This window comes from Engystomops pustulosus, chromosome 6, assembly GCF_040894005.1.
Source record: "Engystomops pustulosus chromosome 6, aEngPut4.maternal, whole genome shotgun sequence".
NCBI lineage: Eukaryota > Metazoa > Chordata > Amphibia > Anura > Leptodactylidae > Engystomops > Engystomops pustulosus.
The window spans coordinates 9,662,264-9,683,999 of record NC_092416.1 but is presented as its reverse complement, the minus strand read 5'-3'; the positions used below and the strand labels follow the sequence as shown (position 1 = coordinate 9,683,999).

Below are 21,736 nucleotides of genomic sequence, written 5' to 3'. Positions count from 1 at the left end.
AATAGGAACATGGACACTATCTAAAGCAGCCAAATTGGATGGAACACAATTTTTAAGTGAAGGTAAAAGGAAATAAAAATTGCCTCAGATATTAAAATTTCACAATCAGATTTTCAATATCTCTTCTGGTCCAAACTTATCAACCCCCAAAATTCTCAGTAGATTTGAGTTCACAGCAATTGGATTCAGCACTTTATGCTTATGTTCAGCACCAGGGATGACAAGTCACATAGCTGTGCATCACATGGTATGCTCCTGAATTTTGTTTTAATTTTCTGGGGGGGGGATCTATTAAAATTGGTATTTAGAACATATGTCTTCAGCACCTCCCCCAGTGGTGTACTGCATGCTGATTATATTAAGTAAATCCAGAAGCAAGCTTAAGGTCAGGCCAGTTTAGACTAGGACTGAACTGGTAGAGACCATAGTAAATAGGACGGACCTGGGTATTAATGACACCACCACCCTGCCAGCCAAGCTCTCTGCCATGTTATAACCATAGTAGTATGATAGGCAGAATTCCAACAAAACTGTCAGAAAAGTGACGTATTACATATTTTGTACAGCAGAAATCTGGGGTACAAGGCATAGTAAATCTGCAGTGTTTTGAGCCTTCAAGACCTGCTGTGTGCCTGTGTCCTTTCAAAAAACTCACTTTGACATTTTGAACCCAAAAAGGGGTATGGAAGGTCAATTTATTATTGTTTTTATAGATACCGCCTCAATGCACAGGAGGCACAGGAAGTGAGATAGAGTTGTCCATACAGCTTCCGGTATGGCACAACACAAGCTCACAACCGGTACAGTAGGGTTATATCGAGTCAACCCCGTAGCATATTTATAATCGAGACACAGACGTGTGGATTCGTGGATCGAGATAAAAGAACAACATAGGTTAAATTTTATATTTAATTGACACACTAAGAAAAACAGTTCACACAATCGATATATGTACAGTTTACATGTGCAGTGACACTGTTGAACAAGTAATACTGATATGAGCCCTCCCCCTACTTGATGTATGTTCTATATTTTCATTATGCCTACTTTACCCAAGACTATGTCAAATCAGACCTGGTGCAGTTTTGTCTCCCCATTGGATACATCAAGAGGACGTTGTCTCTTGGCGTATCCACCATGATGGGGGGGGAGTTGACCACATGGTTTCTTTTTCTTTTTAGTGAAAAAGTTTTAAAATAGTGAAACTATAAATAAGACATTTTTCTAAATACATTTCTAGGAACTACAAATAAATAATCTAAGCCTGGAGATTTATTTTTATCTTCTCCAATATGTGAGCAACCTGAGAGCTGTTTATGGTGTGTTGCATATATGTTAATGAGCCACAGAAAAAAGGTCCAGTTCTCTTTCTTGTAGTGGCACCATGAAAGACTAATCATCAGTAGTAGGAGTTGGTTCAAGGTCCTCTTCCTTGTAAGGATCATTATGATTTTCACTTAAGGCTTTTTCAACCCTGAAGGGGATGGATCTCAGGAAATTATGTCTAAAATCCTGGCCCATAAAAACATAAATAATTGGGTTGATGCAGCTGTTTAGGTAAGCCAGGCAGATAAGAATAGTAATAACTATCTGAGATTGAATGTCAAATATGTAATACTTGGGTGTTAGTCCCCAGGTGTAATACGGAGCCCAGCAGATGAAGAAACACAATATAACAGCGGTGATGATCCTGTAGGGTCTCCGGGATCTCTGGGGTCTCTTACTTTTTCTAAGTTTAAGGAAAATGGTGACATAACAGGTGGTGATGATGATAAAAGGGATCAAAAACATTATTATAAACCTGATCAGGTGAATGGTCCATGCTGTATAATTGCTAACTCTGAAATCTATGTAGATCAAATAGTAGTAATACACCGAACCATTGAGAGTGACACTCACCACCCAAATTATCGCCACAATGATTCTCGCTAGTTTCTGTGTCCTATAAACTTTAGCCCAAAATGGCCACATGACTGATACCCATCGGTCAATACTCACAGCTGTCAAGATGAAAACACTGACGTTCATGGTTATTATTATCAGAATGTCAAACAATACGTGGATAACAAATGTTTCAGACTCAGAATGGTAAACCAACACTACGAATAGTAGGGGAATAGAAGCACAGCACAGGAGGTCGGCAATGGCCAGGTTCAGGAACCACACGGCACTGATTGTCTTCTTCATCCTGAATCCGGCAATCCAGATGACTAATCCATTCCCGATAATCCCAAGGATGAAAATGATGCTGTATATGGAGAATGACACCTTCTGTATCATAATGTCCACCTCAAAGTGAATAGCTGTGTGATTCGTTTCTTGGTCCTCATTAGATGACCTTAAACAAGAGGATGGGGGAAAAGTTAGGATAAAAATAATTTATAGTTTAAAAACATGTATTCCTTGAACTCTTAAAGGAGTTGTCTGAGACCGTAAAAAAGGCATTGGTGGCTGGGTGGGGGCTGATTAAAAAAATAAACATTTGCTTACCTCCGCGGTCCCTCCTGGCATCCCACGTTGCCATCTCTCTGATCCGTGTCCCGGTAAACAAACAGGGGCACGGAAGCTGCACTGCATTTAGCTGCTGGATGGCTGAGGGGGGCGGCCACAACCACCCATACCTCACTATACAGCTCTGGGAATGGGAACGGGTGGACCTGGATGGCTGGGAGCTAAACACAGCGCAGCTTCAGTGCCCCTGTTTGTTTACAGGAGCACGGACCAGAGGTATGGCAGCGGAGGATGCCGGAAAGGACAGCGGAGGTAAGTATATGTTTACTTTTTTAAGCAGCCCCCTCCCATCTACCAATGATTGTTTTACGTTCTTGGACAACCCCTTTAAAGGGGTATTTCATGAATATGAACAGCGGATACAAATAATAATGCTATAAATAAATGAATACAAAAAAACTCAACATCATTACTCACAAAACAAAGCTTAAATGATTCACCAAATTATGTGGGCTTTCTAAAGTAGTCGGAGTTATCACCAAGATGGCCTCCACAGGCTACTACATCTCCCATGATCCTACAGGTCTTAGTTACAGCTTCTCCCTTTCATGCTCTACTCCCATTGATGATGTAACAGACTGTCCTGCTCTGTAACCATAGTAATGATGTGTAACTGCCATCACTGCACATTACAGCACTTATTTGGGTCTCACCATATAACTGGCCATACTGGATGCACTGCAACCCACTGACTACAGCCAAACATAGTGGTGATCACATGACCTTCCCAGGCAGGTGCAGGACATCTGATATGCAGAATCTACTGTCCTGTTTCTCCTCCACAGGGACAAAGTAAATGTATTGATCAAAGGGCTATTAGCATTTTAATTATCCATTATAGTGGATGTCCGCAACATTTTTTTTGCTAAGAGGAGCTAAATTTTAAATAACAATAATTACATATTAGCTTATATTTTAAAGACCCATTTGAATTAGAATTATGCAGATTCCTGGAATAAGCCTTTAAGTAAAAAAAGGAGAACAGGAAAGGTTTAATTGTGGTCCGAGGTCTCCCTACATGACCACCAGTTCTAGACCACCATAAGTATATTATCGCTACTAGTGATGAGCGGACACAAACCACAATATTAGAGTCCGTGCTGTTTCTGGAAATGGCTTCCTCAACCAGGAAACCCCTTCTGAGAACATTAGAATCCCCATTGTAATGACTTGAGATGAGCGAGTATACTCCCATGCTCGAGCATTTAATTAAGAAAAGACAGTGAAGAACAGTGAAGAATACAAAGAAAACAGTGAACACAGTGAACACAGGATCATTTAAGTGAAGAACACAGTGAAGAACACATTGCAGATGTTTCTGTACATCTGCTAACTTATCCGAAGACACGTGTGCCGAACGGTGTTCTTCACAATAGTATGTGAAGAACAATATGTGTTTCCATACATCTGCAAGGTATTCTTCACACATATTGTTCTTCACATACAATTGTGGAGAACACCGTTCTGCACACGTGTCTTCGGAACAGATTGCAGATGAACGCGAACATCTGCAATGTGTTCTTCAGTGTTTTTTCAATGTGTTCTTTCAGTGAAAACATCTGCAAACATCTGCAATGTGTTCTTCTTTAGTGTTCTTTCAATGTGTTCTTTCAGTGAAAAATGCTCGAATCTCCCATTGACTTCAATGGGGTTCGTTATTCGATACGTGCACTCGAGCATCGGGAAAGGTTTGTCTTGAATAACGAGCACTCGAGCATTTTAGTGCTCGCTCATCTCTAGTAATGATATGTTTGGATGTGACAGAGATATTTTGTGGTAGATTTGGCAGATCTGGTCTCTCCACAGGATCTAATTAATAGAAAGTCTAAGTGACTTCCTCATTAATAACCACATTGATTAAGTCTATCTAAGGCTTTGTTAAGACTTGGATAGAGATGTGATTGGAGCAAAACCTGATAATGTATTGAATTGTATTGAATAAATAATTTTAACCTACAGTTCAATATTATCCAGATGTCCAGTCATGTTAGGAAAGGTTGCGTGATGATTAATAGGATCCATTTAGATTTTGTACCTAAAATTAAATAAAACCAAAATATGAAAACTTAACAGTAAATGATTATCCAGTTTACCCCTAACAACAATGAATAGAGGGTGGTTGTATTTTATTCCAAAACGATTAAATAAAAGATTATTTATTGAACTAAAAGATGCAAAAAATGGCAGAATTTCCATGTATCAGCCCTTTGAGGGGTCCTGCAGGGGCGTGGTGAATTTTAAAAAGATCCAATAAATCCTGATCATTTTTTTTTCTTCCTATTTATGTAGCTATTCTCTGAAAACCAAACAGAGAGCAAATAAATCTCCATCAGTACAATAATTGCAGAATTTCCTCCTGTTCCACCCTCTTCCAGTTGGATCAGGGACATTGACCCTCTATTGTATCCTCGGGACACTTTCCAGAGTTGTTCCAGTGCCATTTTGTTTGGGGTGATATGTTTTGGGACAATCAATCTGTTTTGGCAACTGGGGAAATTAATAAGATTAAGAAACTAATCAAAAAGGCAACTCGGGTCTGACTTGGAGAGCTTCCTGGAGGTTGTCGAGAGAAGAACGTTGGTGAAATTTAAGGCAATAATGTGCAATTAAAAAATTCCCTTTTATCGTTGGTTGATGACCAAAAAAGCTGATTTGGACTATTTTTAACTAAGGAGGAGCGGTTGAGGTGAATGTCCTTTATAACAAAAAAAAAATGGTAACTATTAGAGATGAGCGAACACTAAAATGCTCGGGTACTCGTTATTCGAGACGAACTTTTCCCGATGCTCGAGTGCTCGTCTCGAATAACGAACCCCATTGAAGTCAATGGGAGACTCGAGCATTTTTCAAGGGGACCAAGGCTCTGCACAGGGAAGCTTGGCCAAACACCTGGGAACCTCAGAAAAGGATGGAAACACCACGGAAATGGACAGGAAACAGCAGGGGCAGCATGCATGGATGCCTCTGAGGCTGCTTAAACGCACCATTATGCCAAAATTATGGGCAACAGCATGGCCATGACAGAGTGACAGAATGAAGCTAGATAGTATCTAAAACATGCAATAATTGACCCTGACACTATAGGGGACGGCATGCAGAGGCAGCGGCAGCAGGCTAGAGAGTGTCATGGCGACATACCCTAAATGGACTCAGGCTTCAAACCAATGGGTGGCAGAGAGGAACCAAAGGAGGTGAGCAAGAAGTGCTCAAATAATATCGGTACATGATAAAAGTTTGCCAGTATATTTTGTGGATTACACAGCAGGGTGGCGACAAAGTTAACATGGAAGCCATGAAAACAACCCAAAATTCTGCCTGACACAGCTCGTTTGATAAGGGGACCATGTATGGAGGCAGTGAACTAGTAGTAGATTAAAGGTGCTGCAGTTAAAACTATGTTAGTTGGATCTTGGCATGGAGCTGGCGCTCCGCTGCCAGACGAGCTTTCGCCAATCCAAGCCCCTGTCTCTAGGCTACTCCCCAAACAGCACTTTTGTATAAGATCAAGTGTAGTAGCGTTCTTATAAGTTTAGGATATGCCGGGTGAGGGGAATGTAAACAGATGCGCAAGAAGCGCATGATGCGCATGGAGCTGGCGCTCCGCTGCCAGGCGAGCTTTCGCAAATCCAAGCCCCTGTCTCTAGGCTACTCCCCAAACAGCACTTTTGTATAAGATCAAGTGTAGTAGCGTTCTTATAAGTTTAGGATATGCCGGGTGAGGGGAATGTAAACAGATGCGCAAGAAGCGCATGATGCGCATGGAGCTGGCGCTCCGCTGCCAGGCGAGCTTTCGCAAATCCAAGCCCCTGTCTCTAGGCTACTCCCCAAACAGCACTTTTGTATAAGATCAAGTGTAGTAGCGTTCTTATAAGTTTAGGATATGGCGGGTGAGGGGAATGTAAACAGATGCGCAAGAAGCGCTGAAATAATATCCCTAAATGGTAAAAGTTTTCCAGTATATTTTGTGGCTTACACAGCAGGGTGGCGACAAAGTTAACAACTTTGATGTGGAATGCCCTGTAATAGCTCTTGGGCGGTGTGCCTTTTATCGCCTAGGCTCAGCAGTTTCAGCACCGCCTGCTGTCGCTTAGCGACGGCACTGCTGCTGTGCCTAGAGCTACCGACTGATGGCGCCATGCCCACGGATGGTAATTCGGAGGAGGAGGAGGTGGAGGAGGGGTGGGAGGAGGTATAGTAGGCCTTTGAGACCTGGACCGAGGTAGGCCCCGCAATTCTCTGCGTCGGCAGTATATGACCAGCCCCAGGGTCAGACTCGGTCCCAGCCTGCACCAAGTTAAGTGTAGTAGCGTTCTTATAAGTTTGGGATATGGCGGGTTAGGGGAATGTAAACAGATGCGCAAGAAGCGCATGATGCGCATGGAGCTGGCGTTCCGCTGCCAGGCGAGCTTTCGCCAATCCAAGCCCCTGTCTCTAGGCTACTCCCCAAACAGCACTTCTAAGAACCTTTTGTATAAGATCAAGTGTAGTAGCGTTCTTATAAGTTTAGGATATGCCGGGTGAGGGGAATGTAAACAGATGCGCAAGAAGCGCTGAAATAATATCCCTAAATGGTAAAAGTTTGCCAGTATATTTTGTGGATAACACAGCAGGGTGGCGACAAAGTTAACAACTTTGATGTGGAATCCATGAAAACAACCCAAATTTCTGCCTGACACACCTCGTTTGATAAAGGGACGATGTATGGAGGCAGCTATATGGACGACTTTTGGAGGTAGCAATGGAGACAACGTGTGGAGGCTGCTATGGAGACAATTTAATTTGGATAGTGCCTGTATGTGGCAGTCCCAAACATTTTTCAAACCAGAGGAGCAGGTAGGTGGCCCTCCAGTAAAATGGAATAGATTGAGTGCCTGTATGTGGCAGTCCCAAAAATTCTTCAAACCAGAGGAGCAGGTAGGTGGCCCTCCAGTAAAATGGAATAGATTGAGTGCCTGTATGTGGCAGTCCCAAAAATTCTTCAAACCAGAGGAGCAGGTAGGTGGCCCTCCAGTAAAATGGAATAGATTGAGTGCCTGTATGTGGCAGTCCCAAAAATTCTTCAAACCAGAGGAGCAGGTAGGTGGCCCTCCAGTAAAATGGAATAGATTGAGTGCCTGTATGTGGCAGTCCCAAAAATTTTTCAAACCAGAGGAGCAGGTAGGTGGCCCTCCAGTAAAATGGAATAGATTGAGTGCCTGTATGTGGCAGTCCCAAAAATGTTTCAAACCAGAGGAGCAGGTAGGTGGCCCTGCAGTAAAATGGAATAGATTGAGTGCCTGTATGTGGCAGTCCCAAAAATTCTTCAAACCAGAGGAGCAGGTAGGTGGCCCTCCAGTAAAATGGAATAGATTGAGTGCCTGTATGTGGCAGTCCCAAAAATTGTTCAAACCAGAGGACCGGGTAGGTGGCCCTCCAGAAAAATGGAATAGATTGAGTGCCTGTATGTGGCACTCACAAAAATTGTTTCAAACAGAGGACCGGGTAGGTGGCCCTCCAGAAAAATTAAATGCATGAAGTATAGCAAGAGCCAGTGGGCCCTGTCAAAAAATAGCCATTTTCCTCTGCTTTACTGTACAAAGAGGAGGAGAAGGAGGAAAATGAGGAGGAGGAGGAGGAGTGGATCAATTATTCAGGTTGAGCTTCCTTCACCTGGTGGAGATTGGAAATTCTGAGAAATCCAGCCTTTATTCATTTTAATAAGCGTCAGCCTGTCAGCGCTGTCAGTCGACAGGCGTGTACGCTTATCGGTGATGATGCCACCAGCTGCACTGAAAACCCGCTCGGACAAGACGCTAGCGGCAGGGCAGGCAAGAACCTCCAAGGCGTACAGCGCCAGTTCGTGCCACATGTCCAGCTTTGAAACCCAGTAGTTGTAGGGAGCTGTGTGATCATTTAGGACGATGGTATGGTCAGCTACGTACTCCCTCACCATCTTTCTGTAAAGATCAGCCCTACTCTGCCGAGACTGGGGACAGGTGACAGTGTCTTGCTGGGGTGACATAAAGCTGGCAAAAGCCTTGTAAAGCGTACCCTTGCCAGTGCTGGACAAGCTGCCTGCTCGCCTACTCTCCCTCGCTACTTGTCCCGCAGAACTACGCACTCTGCCGCTAGCGCTGTCAGAAGGGAAATACTGTTTCAGCTTGTGCACCAGGGCCTGCTGGTATTCATGCATTCTCACACTCCTTTCCTCTGCAGGGATGAGAGTGGCAAGATTTTGCTTGTACCGTGGGTCCAGGAGAGTGAACACCCAGTAATCGGTGCTGGAATAAATTCTTTGAACGCGAGGGTCACGGGATAGGCAGCCTAGCATGAAATCTGCCATATGCGCCAGAGTACCAACGCGTAAGAATTCACTCCCCTCACTGGCCTGACTGTCCATTTCCTCCTCCTCCAACTCCTCCAACTCCTCTTCTTCTGCCCATACACGCTGAACAGTGAAGGACTCAACAATGGTCCCCTCTTGTGTCTCGCCAACATTCTCCTCCTCTTCCTCCTCATCCTCCTCCACCTCCACCTCCTCCGATATGCGCTGAGAAACAGACCTCAGGGTGCTTTGGCTATCAACAAGGGAATATTCTTCCCCCGTCTCTTGTGACGAGCGCAAAGCTTCCGACTTCATGCTGACCAGAGAGTTTTTCAACAGGCCAAGCAGCGGGATGGTGAGGCTGATGATGGCGGCATCGCCACTGACCATCTGTGTTGACTCCTCAAAGTTACTCAGCACCTGACAGATATCAGACATCCACGTCCACTCCTCATTGTAGACTTGAGGAAGCTGACTGACCTGACTACCAGTTCTGGTGGAAGTTGACATCTGGCAGTCTACAATCGCTCTGCGCTGCTGGTAAACTCTGGATAACATGGTCAGTGTTGAATTCCACCTCGTGGGCACGTCGCACAACAGTCGGTGAGCGGGCAGTTGGAGGCGGCGCTGCGCTGCCCTGAGAGTGGCAGCATCTGGGCTGGACTTCCTGAAATGCGCACAGATGCGGCGCACCTTCGTGAGCAAATCAGACAGATTGGGGTATGTCTTGAGGAAACGCTGCACTATCAGATTTAACACATGGGCCAGGCATGGCACATGTGTCAGTCTGCCGAGTTGCAGAGCCGCCACCAGGTTACGGCCGTTGTCACACACAACCATTCCCGGCTTGAGGTTCAGCGGTGCCAGCCACAGATCAGTCTGCGCCGTGATGCCCTGTAATAGCTCTTGGGCGGTGTGCCTTTTGTCGCCTAGGCTCAGCAGTTTGAGCACCGCCTGCTGTCGCTTAGCGACGGCACTGCTGCTGTGCCTAGAGCTACCGACTGATGGCGCCGTGCCCACGGATGGTAGTTCGGAGGAGGAGGTGGAGGAGGGGTGGGAGGAGGAGGAGGCATAGTAGGCCTGAAACACCTGGACCGAGGTAGGCCCCGCAATCCTCGGCGTCGGCAGTATATGAGCAGCCCCAGGGTCAGTCTCGGTCCCAGCCTCCACCAAGTTAACCCAATGTGCCGTCAGCGATATATAGTGGCCCTGCCCGGCAGCACTCGTCCACGTGTCCGTGGTCAGGTGGACCTTGTCAGAAACGGCGTTGGTCAGGGCACGGATGATGTTGTCTGACACGTGCTGGTGCAGGGCTGGGACGGCACATCGGGAAAAGTAGTGGCGGCTGGGGACCGAATACCGAGGGGCGGCCGCCGCCATGAGGTTGCGAAAGGCCTCGGTCTCTACTAGCCTATAGGGCAGCATCTCCAGGCTAAGCAATCTGGAGATGTGCACATTAAGGGCTTGGGCGTGCGGGTGGGTTGCACTATATTTGCGTTTCCGCTCCAGCGTCTGGGGTATGGAGAGCTGAACGCTGGTGGATGCTGTGGAGGATCGTGGAGGCGACGATGGGGTTTTTGGGCCAGGGTCCTGGGCAGGGGGCTGACTAGCAGCTGACACAGGGGAAGGAGCAGTGGTGTGCACGGCCGGAGGTGAACGGGCTTGTTGCCACTGAGTGGGGTGCTTAGCATTCATATGCCTGCGCATACTGGTGGTAGTTAAGCTAGTAGTGGTGGAACCCCTGCTGAGCCTGGTTTGGCAAATGTTGCACACCACAGTCCGTCGGTCATCCGGTGTTTCCTTAAAGAACCTCCACACTTCTGAAGATCTAGCCCTCGCCGCAAGAGCCCTCACCACGGGAGCTTCACTAGTTGACAGTGGCGCTGATGCACCAGCTCTGGCCCTGCCTCTCCGTCTGGCCCCACCACTGCCTCTTCCAACCTGTTCAGGTCGAGGACTCTCCTCCGTCTCAGAAGCACTGTGTTCACCCGGCCTCTCAACCCAGCTTGGGTCTGTCACCTCATCATCCTCCGATCCCTCAGTCTGCTCCCCCCTCGGACTTCCTGCCCTGACAACAACTTCCCCACTGTCTGACAACCGTGTCTCCTCATCGTCGGACACCTCTTTACACACTTCCACTACGTCAAGAAGGTCATCATCACCCACAGACTGGTGGAAAACCTGGGCATCGGAAAATTGCTCAGCAGCAACCGGACAAGTGGTTTGTGACTGTGGGAAGGGTCCAGAAAACAGTTCCTCAGAGTATGCCGGTTCAAATGGCAAATTTTCCTGGGAGGGGGCAGACTGGGGGGGAGGAGGCTGAGGTGCAGGAGCTGGAGGAGTGGGGATTTCGGTGACATGGGTGGACTGCGTGGAAGACTGACTGGTGGTGGACAAATTGCTCGAAGCATTGTCAGCAATCCACGACATCACCTGTTCGCACTGTTCTGGCCTCAACAGTGCTCTACCACGAGTCCCAGTAACTTCAGACATGAACCTAGGGAGTGTAGCTCTGCGGCGTTCCCCTGCTCCCTCATCAGCAGGTGGTGTCTCACCCCGCCCAGGACCACGGCCTCTGACCCCTGCAGTAGTTGGACGCCCACGTCCCCGCCCTCGTCCTCTACCCCTAGCCCTGGGGTTAAACATTTTTAAAATGAGAGTTATAACTTTTTTTTTTTTTTTACTTTTTTTTGTTTTTTTTGTGTTTTTTGTTTTTTTTTGTGTTTTTTTTTTTTTTTTGAGTTTTTAGAACCAAACAATCCTATCCTATTGCTATGGCTATTTTCTAGCCAAGTATCAAAGGAAGCACACTACTATGCCAGATGAGATGACACTGAGTTATTGCCTAATAGAAATCCAACCCCTACTGAATTTTGCCACTTCAGCCTTTGCTATGGATATGTGCGCCACTAAGCGCAGAACACAGCGGTCGCAAGTCTCACTACAAATTGCTCAGAATTGGCAAGTACATGCACTGCAGAAACTAAAGCCACCAGCAGATCAACCAGAAATCAAATATATAGAACGCTACTGTAGGCTTCAAGAAGCTGTTTGTATTCTCCTATGGCTATTTTCTAGCCAAGTATCAAAGGAAGCACACTACTATGCCAGATGAGATGACACTGAGTTAGTGCCTAATAGAAATCCAACCCCTACTGAATTTTCCCACTTCAGCCTTTGCTATGGATATGTGCGCCACTAAGCGCAGAACACAGCGGTCGCAAGTCTCACTACAAATTGCTCAGAATTGGCAAGTACATGCACTGCAGAAACTAAAGCCACCAGCAGATCAACCAGAAATCAAATATATAGAACGCTACTGTAGGCTTCAAGAAGCTGTTTGTATTCTCCTATGGCTATTTTCTAGCCAAGTATCAAAGGAAGCACACTACTATGCCAGATGAGATGACACTGAGTTAGTGCCTAATAGAAATCCAACCCCTACTGAATTTTCCCACTTCAGCCTTTGCTATGGATATGTGCGCCACTAAGCGCAGAACACAGCGGTCGCAAGTCTCACTACAAATTGCTCAGAATTGGCAAGTACATGCACTGCAGAAACTAAAGCCACCAGCAGATCAACCAGAAATCAAATATATAGAACGCTACTGTAGGCTTCAAGAAGCTGTTTGTATTCTCCTATGGCTATTTTCTAGCCAAGTATCAAAGGAAGCACACTACTATGCCAGATGAGATGACACTGAGTTAGTGCCTAATAGAAATCCAACCCCTACTGAATTTTCCCACTTCAGCCTTTGCTATGGATATGTGCGCCACTAAGCGCAGAACACAGCGGTCGCAAGTCTCACTACAAATTGCTCAGAATTGGCAAGTACATGCACTGCAGAAACTAAAGCCACCAGCAGATCAACCAGAAATCAAATATATAGAACGCTACTGTAGGCTTCAAGAAGCTGTTTGTATTCTCCTATGGCTATTTTCTAGCCAAGTATCAAAGGAAGCACACTACTATGCCAGATGAGATGACACTGAGTTAGTGCCTAATAGAAATCCAACCCCTACTGAATTTTCCCACTTCAGCCTTTGCTATGGATATGTGCGCCACTAAGCGCAGAACACAGCGGTCGCAAGTCTCACTACAAATTGCTCAGAATTGGCAAGTACATGCACTGCAGAAACTAAAGCCACCAGCAGATCAACCAGAAATCAAATATATAGAACGCTACTGTAGGCTTCAAGAAGCTGTTTGTATTCTCCTATGGCTATTTTCTAGCCAAGTATCAAAGGAAGCACACTACTATGCCAGATGAGATGACACTGAGTTAGTGCCTAATAGAAATCCAACCCCTACTGAATTTTCCCACTTCGGTCTTTGCTATGGATATGTGTGCCACTAAGAGCTAAACACAACGGTAGCAAGTCCCCCTGCTAATTCCTCACAAAATGGTAAAAGATGCAAATTAAAATAAAAAAAGTAGAACGTTATTGTAGCCCTAAGAAGGGCTGTTGGGTTCTTTGAGAATCACTCCTGCCTAACAGTAAGCTAATAGAACACCCTAACGCTTTCCCTGACCAGCAGCAGCTCTCTCCCTAGCGGCATCCAGAGACAGAATGATCCGAGCAGCGCGGCCAGCGGCTAGTCTATCCCAGGGTCACCTGATCTGGCCAGCCAACCACTGCTATCGACGTGTAAGGGTACCACGTCATGCTGGGTGGAGTGCAGAGTCTCCTGGCTTGTGATTGGCTCTGTTTCTGGCCGCCAAAAAGCAAAACGGCGGGAGCTGCCATTTTCTCGAGCGGGCGAAGTATTCGTCCGAGTAACGAGCAGTTTCGAGTACCCTAATGCTCGACCGAGCATCAAGCTCGGACGAGCATGTTCGCTCATCTCTAGTAACTATAAAATAACTATTGGGGAGTAGAGGAACTTTTTTTTATTTTTAGTTTTTCTTGTATTTGTAATTTTGTATGTAAATTTGTATTGTGTGTTTTGTGTATGGCATGCTGAGTCACCTTAATTTACACTTGGTTATGAATTAAGCTTCATTGTACAGGCGGTCCCCTTCTTAAGAACACCCAAATTACAAGTGTAATTTTCTTTACGAAAGCCTTAGGCTACAATAAACAGCTATAATCATTATCAAATGTATCTGTAATGAAGCTTTATTATGAATTTTGGTTCTTATGGCAATCCAACAGAGGCCAAAAAAAATCTGGCTGCAGATACAATTATAAAATATACACTTCCGACTTACATACAAATTCAACTTAAGAACAAACCTACGGAGCCCGGGGACTGCCTGTATTTTATGTACTCTAAACTGGTGCTCAGGTCCAAGCTCTATGCTAGTGGATAGTCTTTTTTGGCAACTTATAATAAAGAAAGCTGAGCACACTTAGCTACAAGGATATATTTATTCCTTTAAAAAAATATCTCAAATATGATGTCAGATAGATGTCTTAATTGCAACTAAAGACATAAAAGAACAAATAATAGTAAGAATAGAATGACTGTAGCAATAAAAATAAAAGTACATGGATCAGAAACTTACGGTATATGTAAAACAATCCCTATAGACATTACCCAAGTATAGATACATATAGAGGCATAATATGGGGTCCATTAGGCTTCTAGCCCCAGGAGGACATGTTTAGATTTTCCATGGGGTATCAAAAGCTTAACTTTACTCCATAACCCCAAATGCTATTCCTGTGATTGTTTGTCATATAAATTTCTGATCCTATAGGATCTGACGCCATCTAAGTTGGAGATATATTTTAAGGAAAAAAATAATCTAGTATTTTTCTTGGTCATTGTGCTGAGCTCTCTTTCTAATAATTCTATTTTTGTTTGTCACCCAGACAAAAAACTGGCAGCACAATTTTTATTTACCTACCAGGGTAAAGGGGTTGTTGTGCTGGAACTTCTTCTACCGCTTTTTCGTTGAGTTACTAGTCCTATGTTTTAGGAGCACTAACCTATTTTGCACTCAAACTTTTTTATCAATACTTCGGAAATGTAATGTTTGTCGTGGTAGATCATGCATGTAGCTGGTAATAGTTATTGGGCTTACGAATATATTCTTTAGGGATGTCGTGTCTTGAACTCTGTCCTTAGGGGGTGAGGGTTCAGGCTGATGATGTGCACCCATCTAGTTAGAATTAATCTCCATGTGAATGTTACAATGTTACACCTGATCAATGAATTCCAGTTTACATAAGCCGCAGGCTACATGGGTTACAGATATTATTCAATAACGTCACATGACATTAAAATATCTAAATAAAAGTCAGGTTCTAATTTTCTACATGTATATTATAAGCAGAAGCTCAACCAATGCTCAATCTCTGCTATGCCCCTCAGCTTTACTGAATTATTTAGAGTTTCGGTCTTCCCATTTTGGGGAAGACATATTATGGGGTCCCTTGGGCTTCTATCCTCAGGAGAACTTAGTTTAGATTTTCCTTGGGGTTTCAATAACTTACCTTTACACCATAACCCAACACATCTCTACATCCCCCATCATCTGGTATGGTACTCACCCGTTGCCTTCACTTCTCTGTCTGATCTTTTCTCCAGCTTCCAAAAACGTTGGTATTCTTATAACTTCTCCTTTCTGTGATTTCCTTATTCTGTGACTTCCTTTAATAAAGGTATTACCACATATTTTATTAGTCCATATGTCTTATTATAGAAAACCCGTGAAAATACAGTTTCTCTTAGCAAGTTTGTAACATTGGGATGAAATGTTTATCAGAAAACAAAATGGGGCTGATTTCAGTTTTGCGCCGAATTGGTTTCCGGCAATTTCCTTTTTTCACTGAATTGGCACATGCAATCGGATTTTGTCACATCGGCGCTGGCTTGCACGCGACAGAAATTGGCGGGGCATGACCGTCGGACAACCCGACAGATTCGGACAACGCGCAAGATTTAACATTTAGAATTGTGACGCAAGACACGCACTTACCGGTAAGAGGACAGTGAACTCCGGCGGACCTCAGCGCGGAAACAACACATGTAGGAAATTGGACGCACGATCATAGTGATTCGCGGCAGACCTGAATCCTCATTGGACAACGCACCGCTAGATCGCCACAGGACCGGGTAACTAAATCTGCCCCAATATACCGTATATACTCGAGTATAAGCCGACCCGAGTATAAGCCGAGGCCCCTAATTTTACCACAAAATACTGGGAAAACCTATTGACTCGAGTATAAGCCGAGGGTGGGAAATGCATTGGTCACAGCCTCCCAGTATATAGCCAGCCAGGCTCTGACCCAGTATATATAGCCAGCCAGACCCTGCCCCAGTGTATATAGCCTGCCAGACCCTTCCCCAGTGTATATAGCCTGCCAGACCCTGCCCCAGTGTATATAGCCTGCCAGACCCTGCCCCAGTGTATATAGCCTGCCAGACCCTGCCCCAGTGTATATAGCCTGCCAGACCCTGCCCCAGTGTATATAGCCTGCCAGACCCTGCCCCAGTGTATATAGCCTGCCAGACCCTGCCCCGGACAGATCGCACAGAAGATATACAGGGGTCACCGGAAAGGTGAGTTTAGATATATTTATTTTTTTGACTCGAGTATAAGCCGAGTTTGGGTTTTTCAGCACATTTTTTGTGCTGAAAAACTAGGCTTATACTCGAGTATATAAGGTACTTCGGGTAGGGGATATTTCTCACCACATTTTATGATTTCTTGATCTATTTTTGAGACTTGTTACAGTTGAGACTTTTTTTTCTAATCAATAGAGTTTAAAAAAGTCTCAACTTGACAAATGTCCCAAAAAAGTAGTACAAGAAACCAGATAATGTTACCAGATAAATTACCCCTTTGTGTGGGGAAGTGATGAATCTGTGGAAATAATAGGCGATTGAATGACCCACTTCAACCAATAAGTAGCCTTCAGCCAAGGGACACTGAAGGAAGTAATTGATTTCATTGATGTCCTGTGGTCCAAAAGGGCATTTATTGGCTGAACAGTCCCGTTACCCTTCTTTAATTGCTACATCCAATCCAGAGGAGGAGCAGATGGTGCTGGATTGGTGTCACAAATAATTGAAAATGTTTACAAATGAGCAAATGGTTTATTCCATAAAAAGAGGATAACAATAGATAGTATCATAGTATCATAGTATATAAGGCAGGAAGGAGACGCAAGTCCATCAAGTCCAACCTTTAAGAATTAAATAAATGTTTTATCCCCATAACCCGTGATATTTTTTCTCTCTAGAAAGGCATCCAGGCCTCTCTTGAACATGTACATAGAGTCCGCCATAACAACCTCCTGCGGCAGAGAGTTCCACAGTCTCACTGCTCTTACAGTAAAGAACCTTTGTCTATGGTGATGGTAAAATCACCTCTCCTCTAGGCGTAGAGGATGCCCCCTTGTCCTGGTCACAGGCCGAGGTATAAAAAGATCTTTGGAGAGATCCTTGTACTGTCCGTTCAGGTATTTGTACATTGTAATGAGGTCTCCCCTCAGTCGTCTTTTTTCTAAACTGAATAATCCCAAATTTTTTAATCTGTCAGTGTATTCTAGTTCCCCCATTCCCCTAATAATCCTGGTTGCTCTCCTCTGCACCCGTTCCAGCTCTACTATATCCTTTTTATACACTGGTGCCCAAAACTGTACACAATATTCCATGTGTGGTCTGACCAGGGATTTGTATAAGGGCAAAACTATGTCTTTATCATGAGAATCTATTCCTCTCTTGATACATCCCATTATTTTATTTGCTTTAGCAGCAGCCGCCTGGCTCTGGTCACTAAAATTAAGTTTACCATCCACCAATACCCCCAAGTCCTTTTCAGCTTCAGTTTTACTAAGTAATTGACTGTTTAGAACATAATTATACTTTTTGTTTCCATGGCCCAAGTGCATAACTTTACATTTATCTACATTAAACCTCATCAACCATTTCTCTGCCCATCCCTCAAGCTTCCACAAATCCCTCTGTAATGCTAAACTATCGACCTCAGTATTTATTACCTTACACAGCTTAGTATCATCTGCAAATATTGAAACTTGACTGTGTAAACCGACTACAAGGTCATTAATAAAAATATTAAAAAGAAGTGGCCCCAATACTGACCCCTGTGGCACTCCACTGGTAACATCAACCCAATCTGAGTATGTGCCATTAATGACCACCCTCTGTTTTCTATCACTAAGCCAATTACTTACCCAAATACACAGAATTTCTCCTATTCCCAGCAGTCTCATTTTATATACCAACCTTTTATGTGGCACGGTGTCAAATGCCTTTGAAAAGTCCAGATATACAACATCCACAGCGTCCCCCAGATCCAGTCTTGAACTTACCTCCTCGTAGAAACCAATCAGATTAGTCTGACAGGAGCGATCTCTCATAAACCCATGCTGACGCTGGGTTATAAGGTTGTGCACAGTGAGATACTCCAGGATAGCATCTCTAATAAACCCCTCAAATATTTTCCCCACCACAGCAGTTAGACTCACGGGTCTGTAGTTTCCAGGATCGCTATTTGATCCTTTTTTGTATATTGGTACCACATTTGCTATGCGCCAGTCCTGTGGAACATAACCAGTCCTCAGTGAATCTTCAAATAATATCACCGTACATAATTCATGCAGAACCCGGGGGTGTATGCCATCTGGCCCAGGTGATTTATTTATCTTAGTGGTTGCGAGGCGGCGCCGTACCTCTTCCTGGGTTAAACTGTTGACATTATAAAAAGAATTAACATTATTCCTCATTGTGTCTTCCACCAGGGGATTTTCCTGGGTAAAGACAGTTGAGAAGGCGACATTCAGTAGATTGGCCCTTTCCTCATCTCCTTCCACCATGACCCCCATGTTATTTCTAAGGGGACCCACACTCTCTGTTTTTAGTTTCTTATCATTTATATACTTGAAAAATAATTTGGGATTATTTTTGCTCTCCCTGGCAATATTTCTCTCAGTCTCTATTTTTGCGGCCTTTATCTGCTTTTTACAGGATTTATTTTTCTCTCTATAATCCTGTAATGCCTCATCGCTACCTTCACGTTTTAGCACCTTAAACGCCTTATCTTTCTCGCTTATTGCTTTCCTTACAAGACTAGTTAGCCACATAGGGTTTTTCTTGTTCCTTTTATGCTTTTTCCCATAAGGTATGTGTTTCTCACAGGACTTTTTCAGAATATATAAGAAAAAGTCCCATTTTTGGGGTGTACTTTTGTCTTTGAGAACATTATCCCAGTCTATGCCTTTAAGGTTTTCCCTTAGTTGCTGAAAATTTGCCCTCCTGAAGTTTAGAGTGTTGGTTGCCCCTTCACTAACGCTCTTAGTAAAGCATAATACAAAATCAATAATATTATGATCACTATTCCCCAGGTTCCCCCCAACCTGTAGTTTTGATACCCTATCAGGTCTGTTGGTAAGGATAAGGTCCAGCAGTGCCCCCCCTCTTGTTGACTCCAGGACTAGTTGCGACAGGTAATTGTCTTTTGTTGTTGACAAGAACCTGCTGCCTTTGAAGGACCTGCATGTTTCTGCCCCCCAGTCAATATCTGGGTAATTGAAGTCCCCCATGATAAGTACTTCCCTGCGCTTTGAAGCCGCATCCATTTCACTTATCAGCATTTCCTCTGCTGCTTCCATTATATTTGGAGCCTTATAACAAACCCCTAGTAATATTTTATTATTCTTTTTCCCTCCCCTTATCTCCACCCATAGGGACTCCACATTTGCGTTACTGATGTCATCTCGCAGGACGGGCTTGAGGCGAGAATTCACATATAAACAAACCCCTCCCCCTTTTTTATTTATACGATCCTTTCTAAAAAGACTATAACCATCTATAGTAACAGCCCAGTCATAGCTACTGTCCAGCCATGTCTCGCTGATACCCACTATATCATATTTCCGCTCCAACATCAAGAGTTCCAGTTCCTCCATTTTGTTTGTGAGGCTTCTGGCATTTGTGTACATACACTTTATATGGTTTTCCCTGTCCGTATTCCTTTTGTCCTTATTCCCCAATCTCATTCCAGCCCCCCTTCCTCCCCCATGGACTATGAATCTTTCCAGCTCTCTATGTACACTGTCTATTTGCCCTCCACAAGTGTAGTTGCCCTCCCCCCAGGTCTCTAGTTTAAACACTCCTCCAACCTTCTAGCCATTTTTTCCCCTAAAACAGCGGCCCCCTCCCCATTTAGGTGCAGCCCATCCCTACTGTAGAGCCTGTAGCCGACAGAAAAGTCAGTCCAGTTCTCCATGAACCCAAAACCCTCCTTCCTACACCAACTTTTGAGCCACTTATTTACCTCCTTGATCTCCCGCTGCCTTTCTGGTGTGGCACGTGGTACAGGCAGTATCTCGGAGAAAATTACCTTTGAGGTCCTTGCCCTGAGCTTATGGCCTAAATCTCTGAAATCATTTTTAAGGACCTTCCATCTACCTGTTACTTTGTCATTTGTGCCAATGTGGACCATGACCGCTGGTTCCTCACCAGCCCCTCCCAGTAATCCGTCAACCCGATCCACAACATGCCGAACCCGAGCACCCGGCAAACAACACACTGTTCGGTATGCACGGTCTTTGTGACAGATTGCCCTGTGTGTTCCCCTAATAATCGAATCTCCCACTACCAGCACCTGTCTGACCTTGCCTGTGCTTCCATTACCCTTCTAACTGGAGCAGACATTCCCCTGGTTGCTAGCGGCCACGTCTTTCTGCAGCATTGCTACCCCAGAGCTGATATCCCCCTCATCCGCCAGCCTGGCAAACTTATTGGGGTGCACCAGATCAGGACTAGACTCCCTACAACTCTTCCCTCTACCCCGCCTTCTACATGTTACCCAACTAGCTGCCCCATCACTCTGCACCTCCATACTTCCCTCCCCACACCCATCTTCCCCAGAGAGTTTGTGCTCCAGGAGCAGCAAACTTCGTTCCATATTATCAATTGCCCGCAGCCTTGAAACTTGCTCATTTAGATCCAGAATCTGGGCTTCCAGATGAGCAATTTTCACACACCCCACACAGCAGTATATACCCCCTCACACACAGCAGTATATACCTCCCTCACACACCCCACACAGCAGTATTCCCCCTCGAACGGCTGTTCAAGGAAAGCATACATGGCACAGGATGTACACCGTGTAGCAATGCCACTTATGGAGTCCATTATTCTAATGGGGATTACAATAGAAATATGCACGGAAAGAAGAATCTACAGTCAAGTAACACAAAACACAGCAGTTACCTGTTAAAGCCCCTCAGACTTAAGTCCCTTAAACCTAAGTCACACTTAAGACACTGCACACACTTCAGATCAATGCACACTCGCCGCCAAGCTCACACACTCACTTTTGTGATGCTTCTTTTAAAGGTTATCTGCCACAAAACTCTGCAGAGCTCACTGCAACAGGATCTGGCTGCAAACCACCAAACAAACTGACCACAGAAGTATATAAAGGCTGCTAATTAGATAGCCACACCCCACTATTAATTAGGCAGCACCTGTGACTATACTGTCTAGATAAGCAAGGTGAATGCCTCCCTATACCCCCCACACAATATACAGATTATGCAAGTAAAATACCTTCAGATCTACTTGGTTGCAATAAAAATCACACAATGAATATCAGGAAATAAAAATGTAGATGCACTTATCTATTTGTTGCTGGATCCAAAAAGTAGTCCTTCCCTTAAACCTAAGTCACACTTAAGACACTGCACACACTTCAGATCAATGCACACTCGCCACCAAGCTCCCACACTCGCTTTTGTGATGCTTCTTTTAAAGGTTATCTGCCACAAAAATCTGCAGAGCTCACTACAACAGGATCTGTTAAAGGTGTCTATATAGATCGAATACTGCAGTAAAAGAGAAAGTACTTCATATCCTGCAGCAGATGCTTCATCGGGTCCATTAGCAGCCTGTAACCTATGGGTATTTATATACCTCATGGAAGAAGGATGGTGGTC

The 21,736-nt window shown here is 44.6% G+C and overlaps 1 protein-coding gene across 1 annotated transcript; it reads right to left on the bottom strand.

Moving 5' to 3' along the window:
• Nucleotides 1-921: 921 nt before the first annotated feature.
• On the bottom strand, nt 922-21,426 carry LOC140065361 (C3a anaphylatoxin chemotactic receptor-like). Its single transcript, XM_072112953.1, has 4 exons — nt 21,116-21,426; nt 15,317-15,416; nt 4,469-4,546; nt 922-2,338 (listed from the first exon to the last, which is right to left on the bottom strand). Exons 3-4 carry the CDS (start codon nt 4,531-4,533, stop codon nt 1,393-1,395), a joined length of 1,011 nt encoding a protein of 336 aa, XP_071969054.1. The 5' UTR covers nt 4,534-4,546; nt 15,317-15,416; nt 21,116-21,426; the 3' UTR covers nt 922-1,392.
• Nucleotides 21,427-21,736: the final 310 nt, after the last annotated feature.

What these genes read in the sequence shown, in the direction of transcription:
- LOC140065361 (XM_072112953.1), bottom strand. Translation starts at nt 4,533, where the DNA reads ATGGATCCTATTAATCATCACGCAACCTTTCCTAACATGACTGGACAT. An exon ending in CATCTGGATAATATTGAACT is followed by an intron (nt 2,339 to 4,468) that starts GTAGGTTAAAAT and finishes CTCTTGTTTAAG; the next exon opens with GTCATCTAATGAGGACCAAG.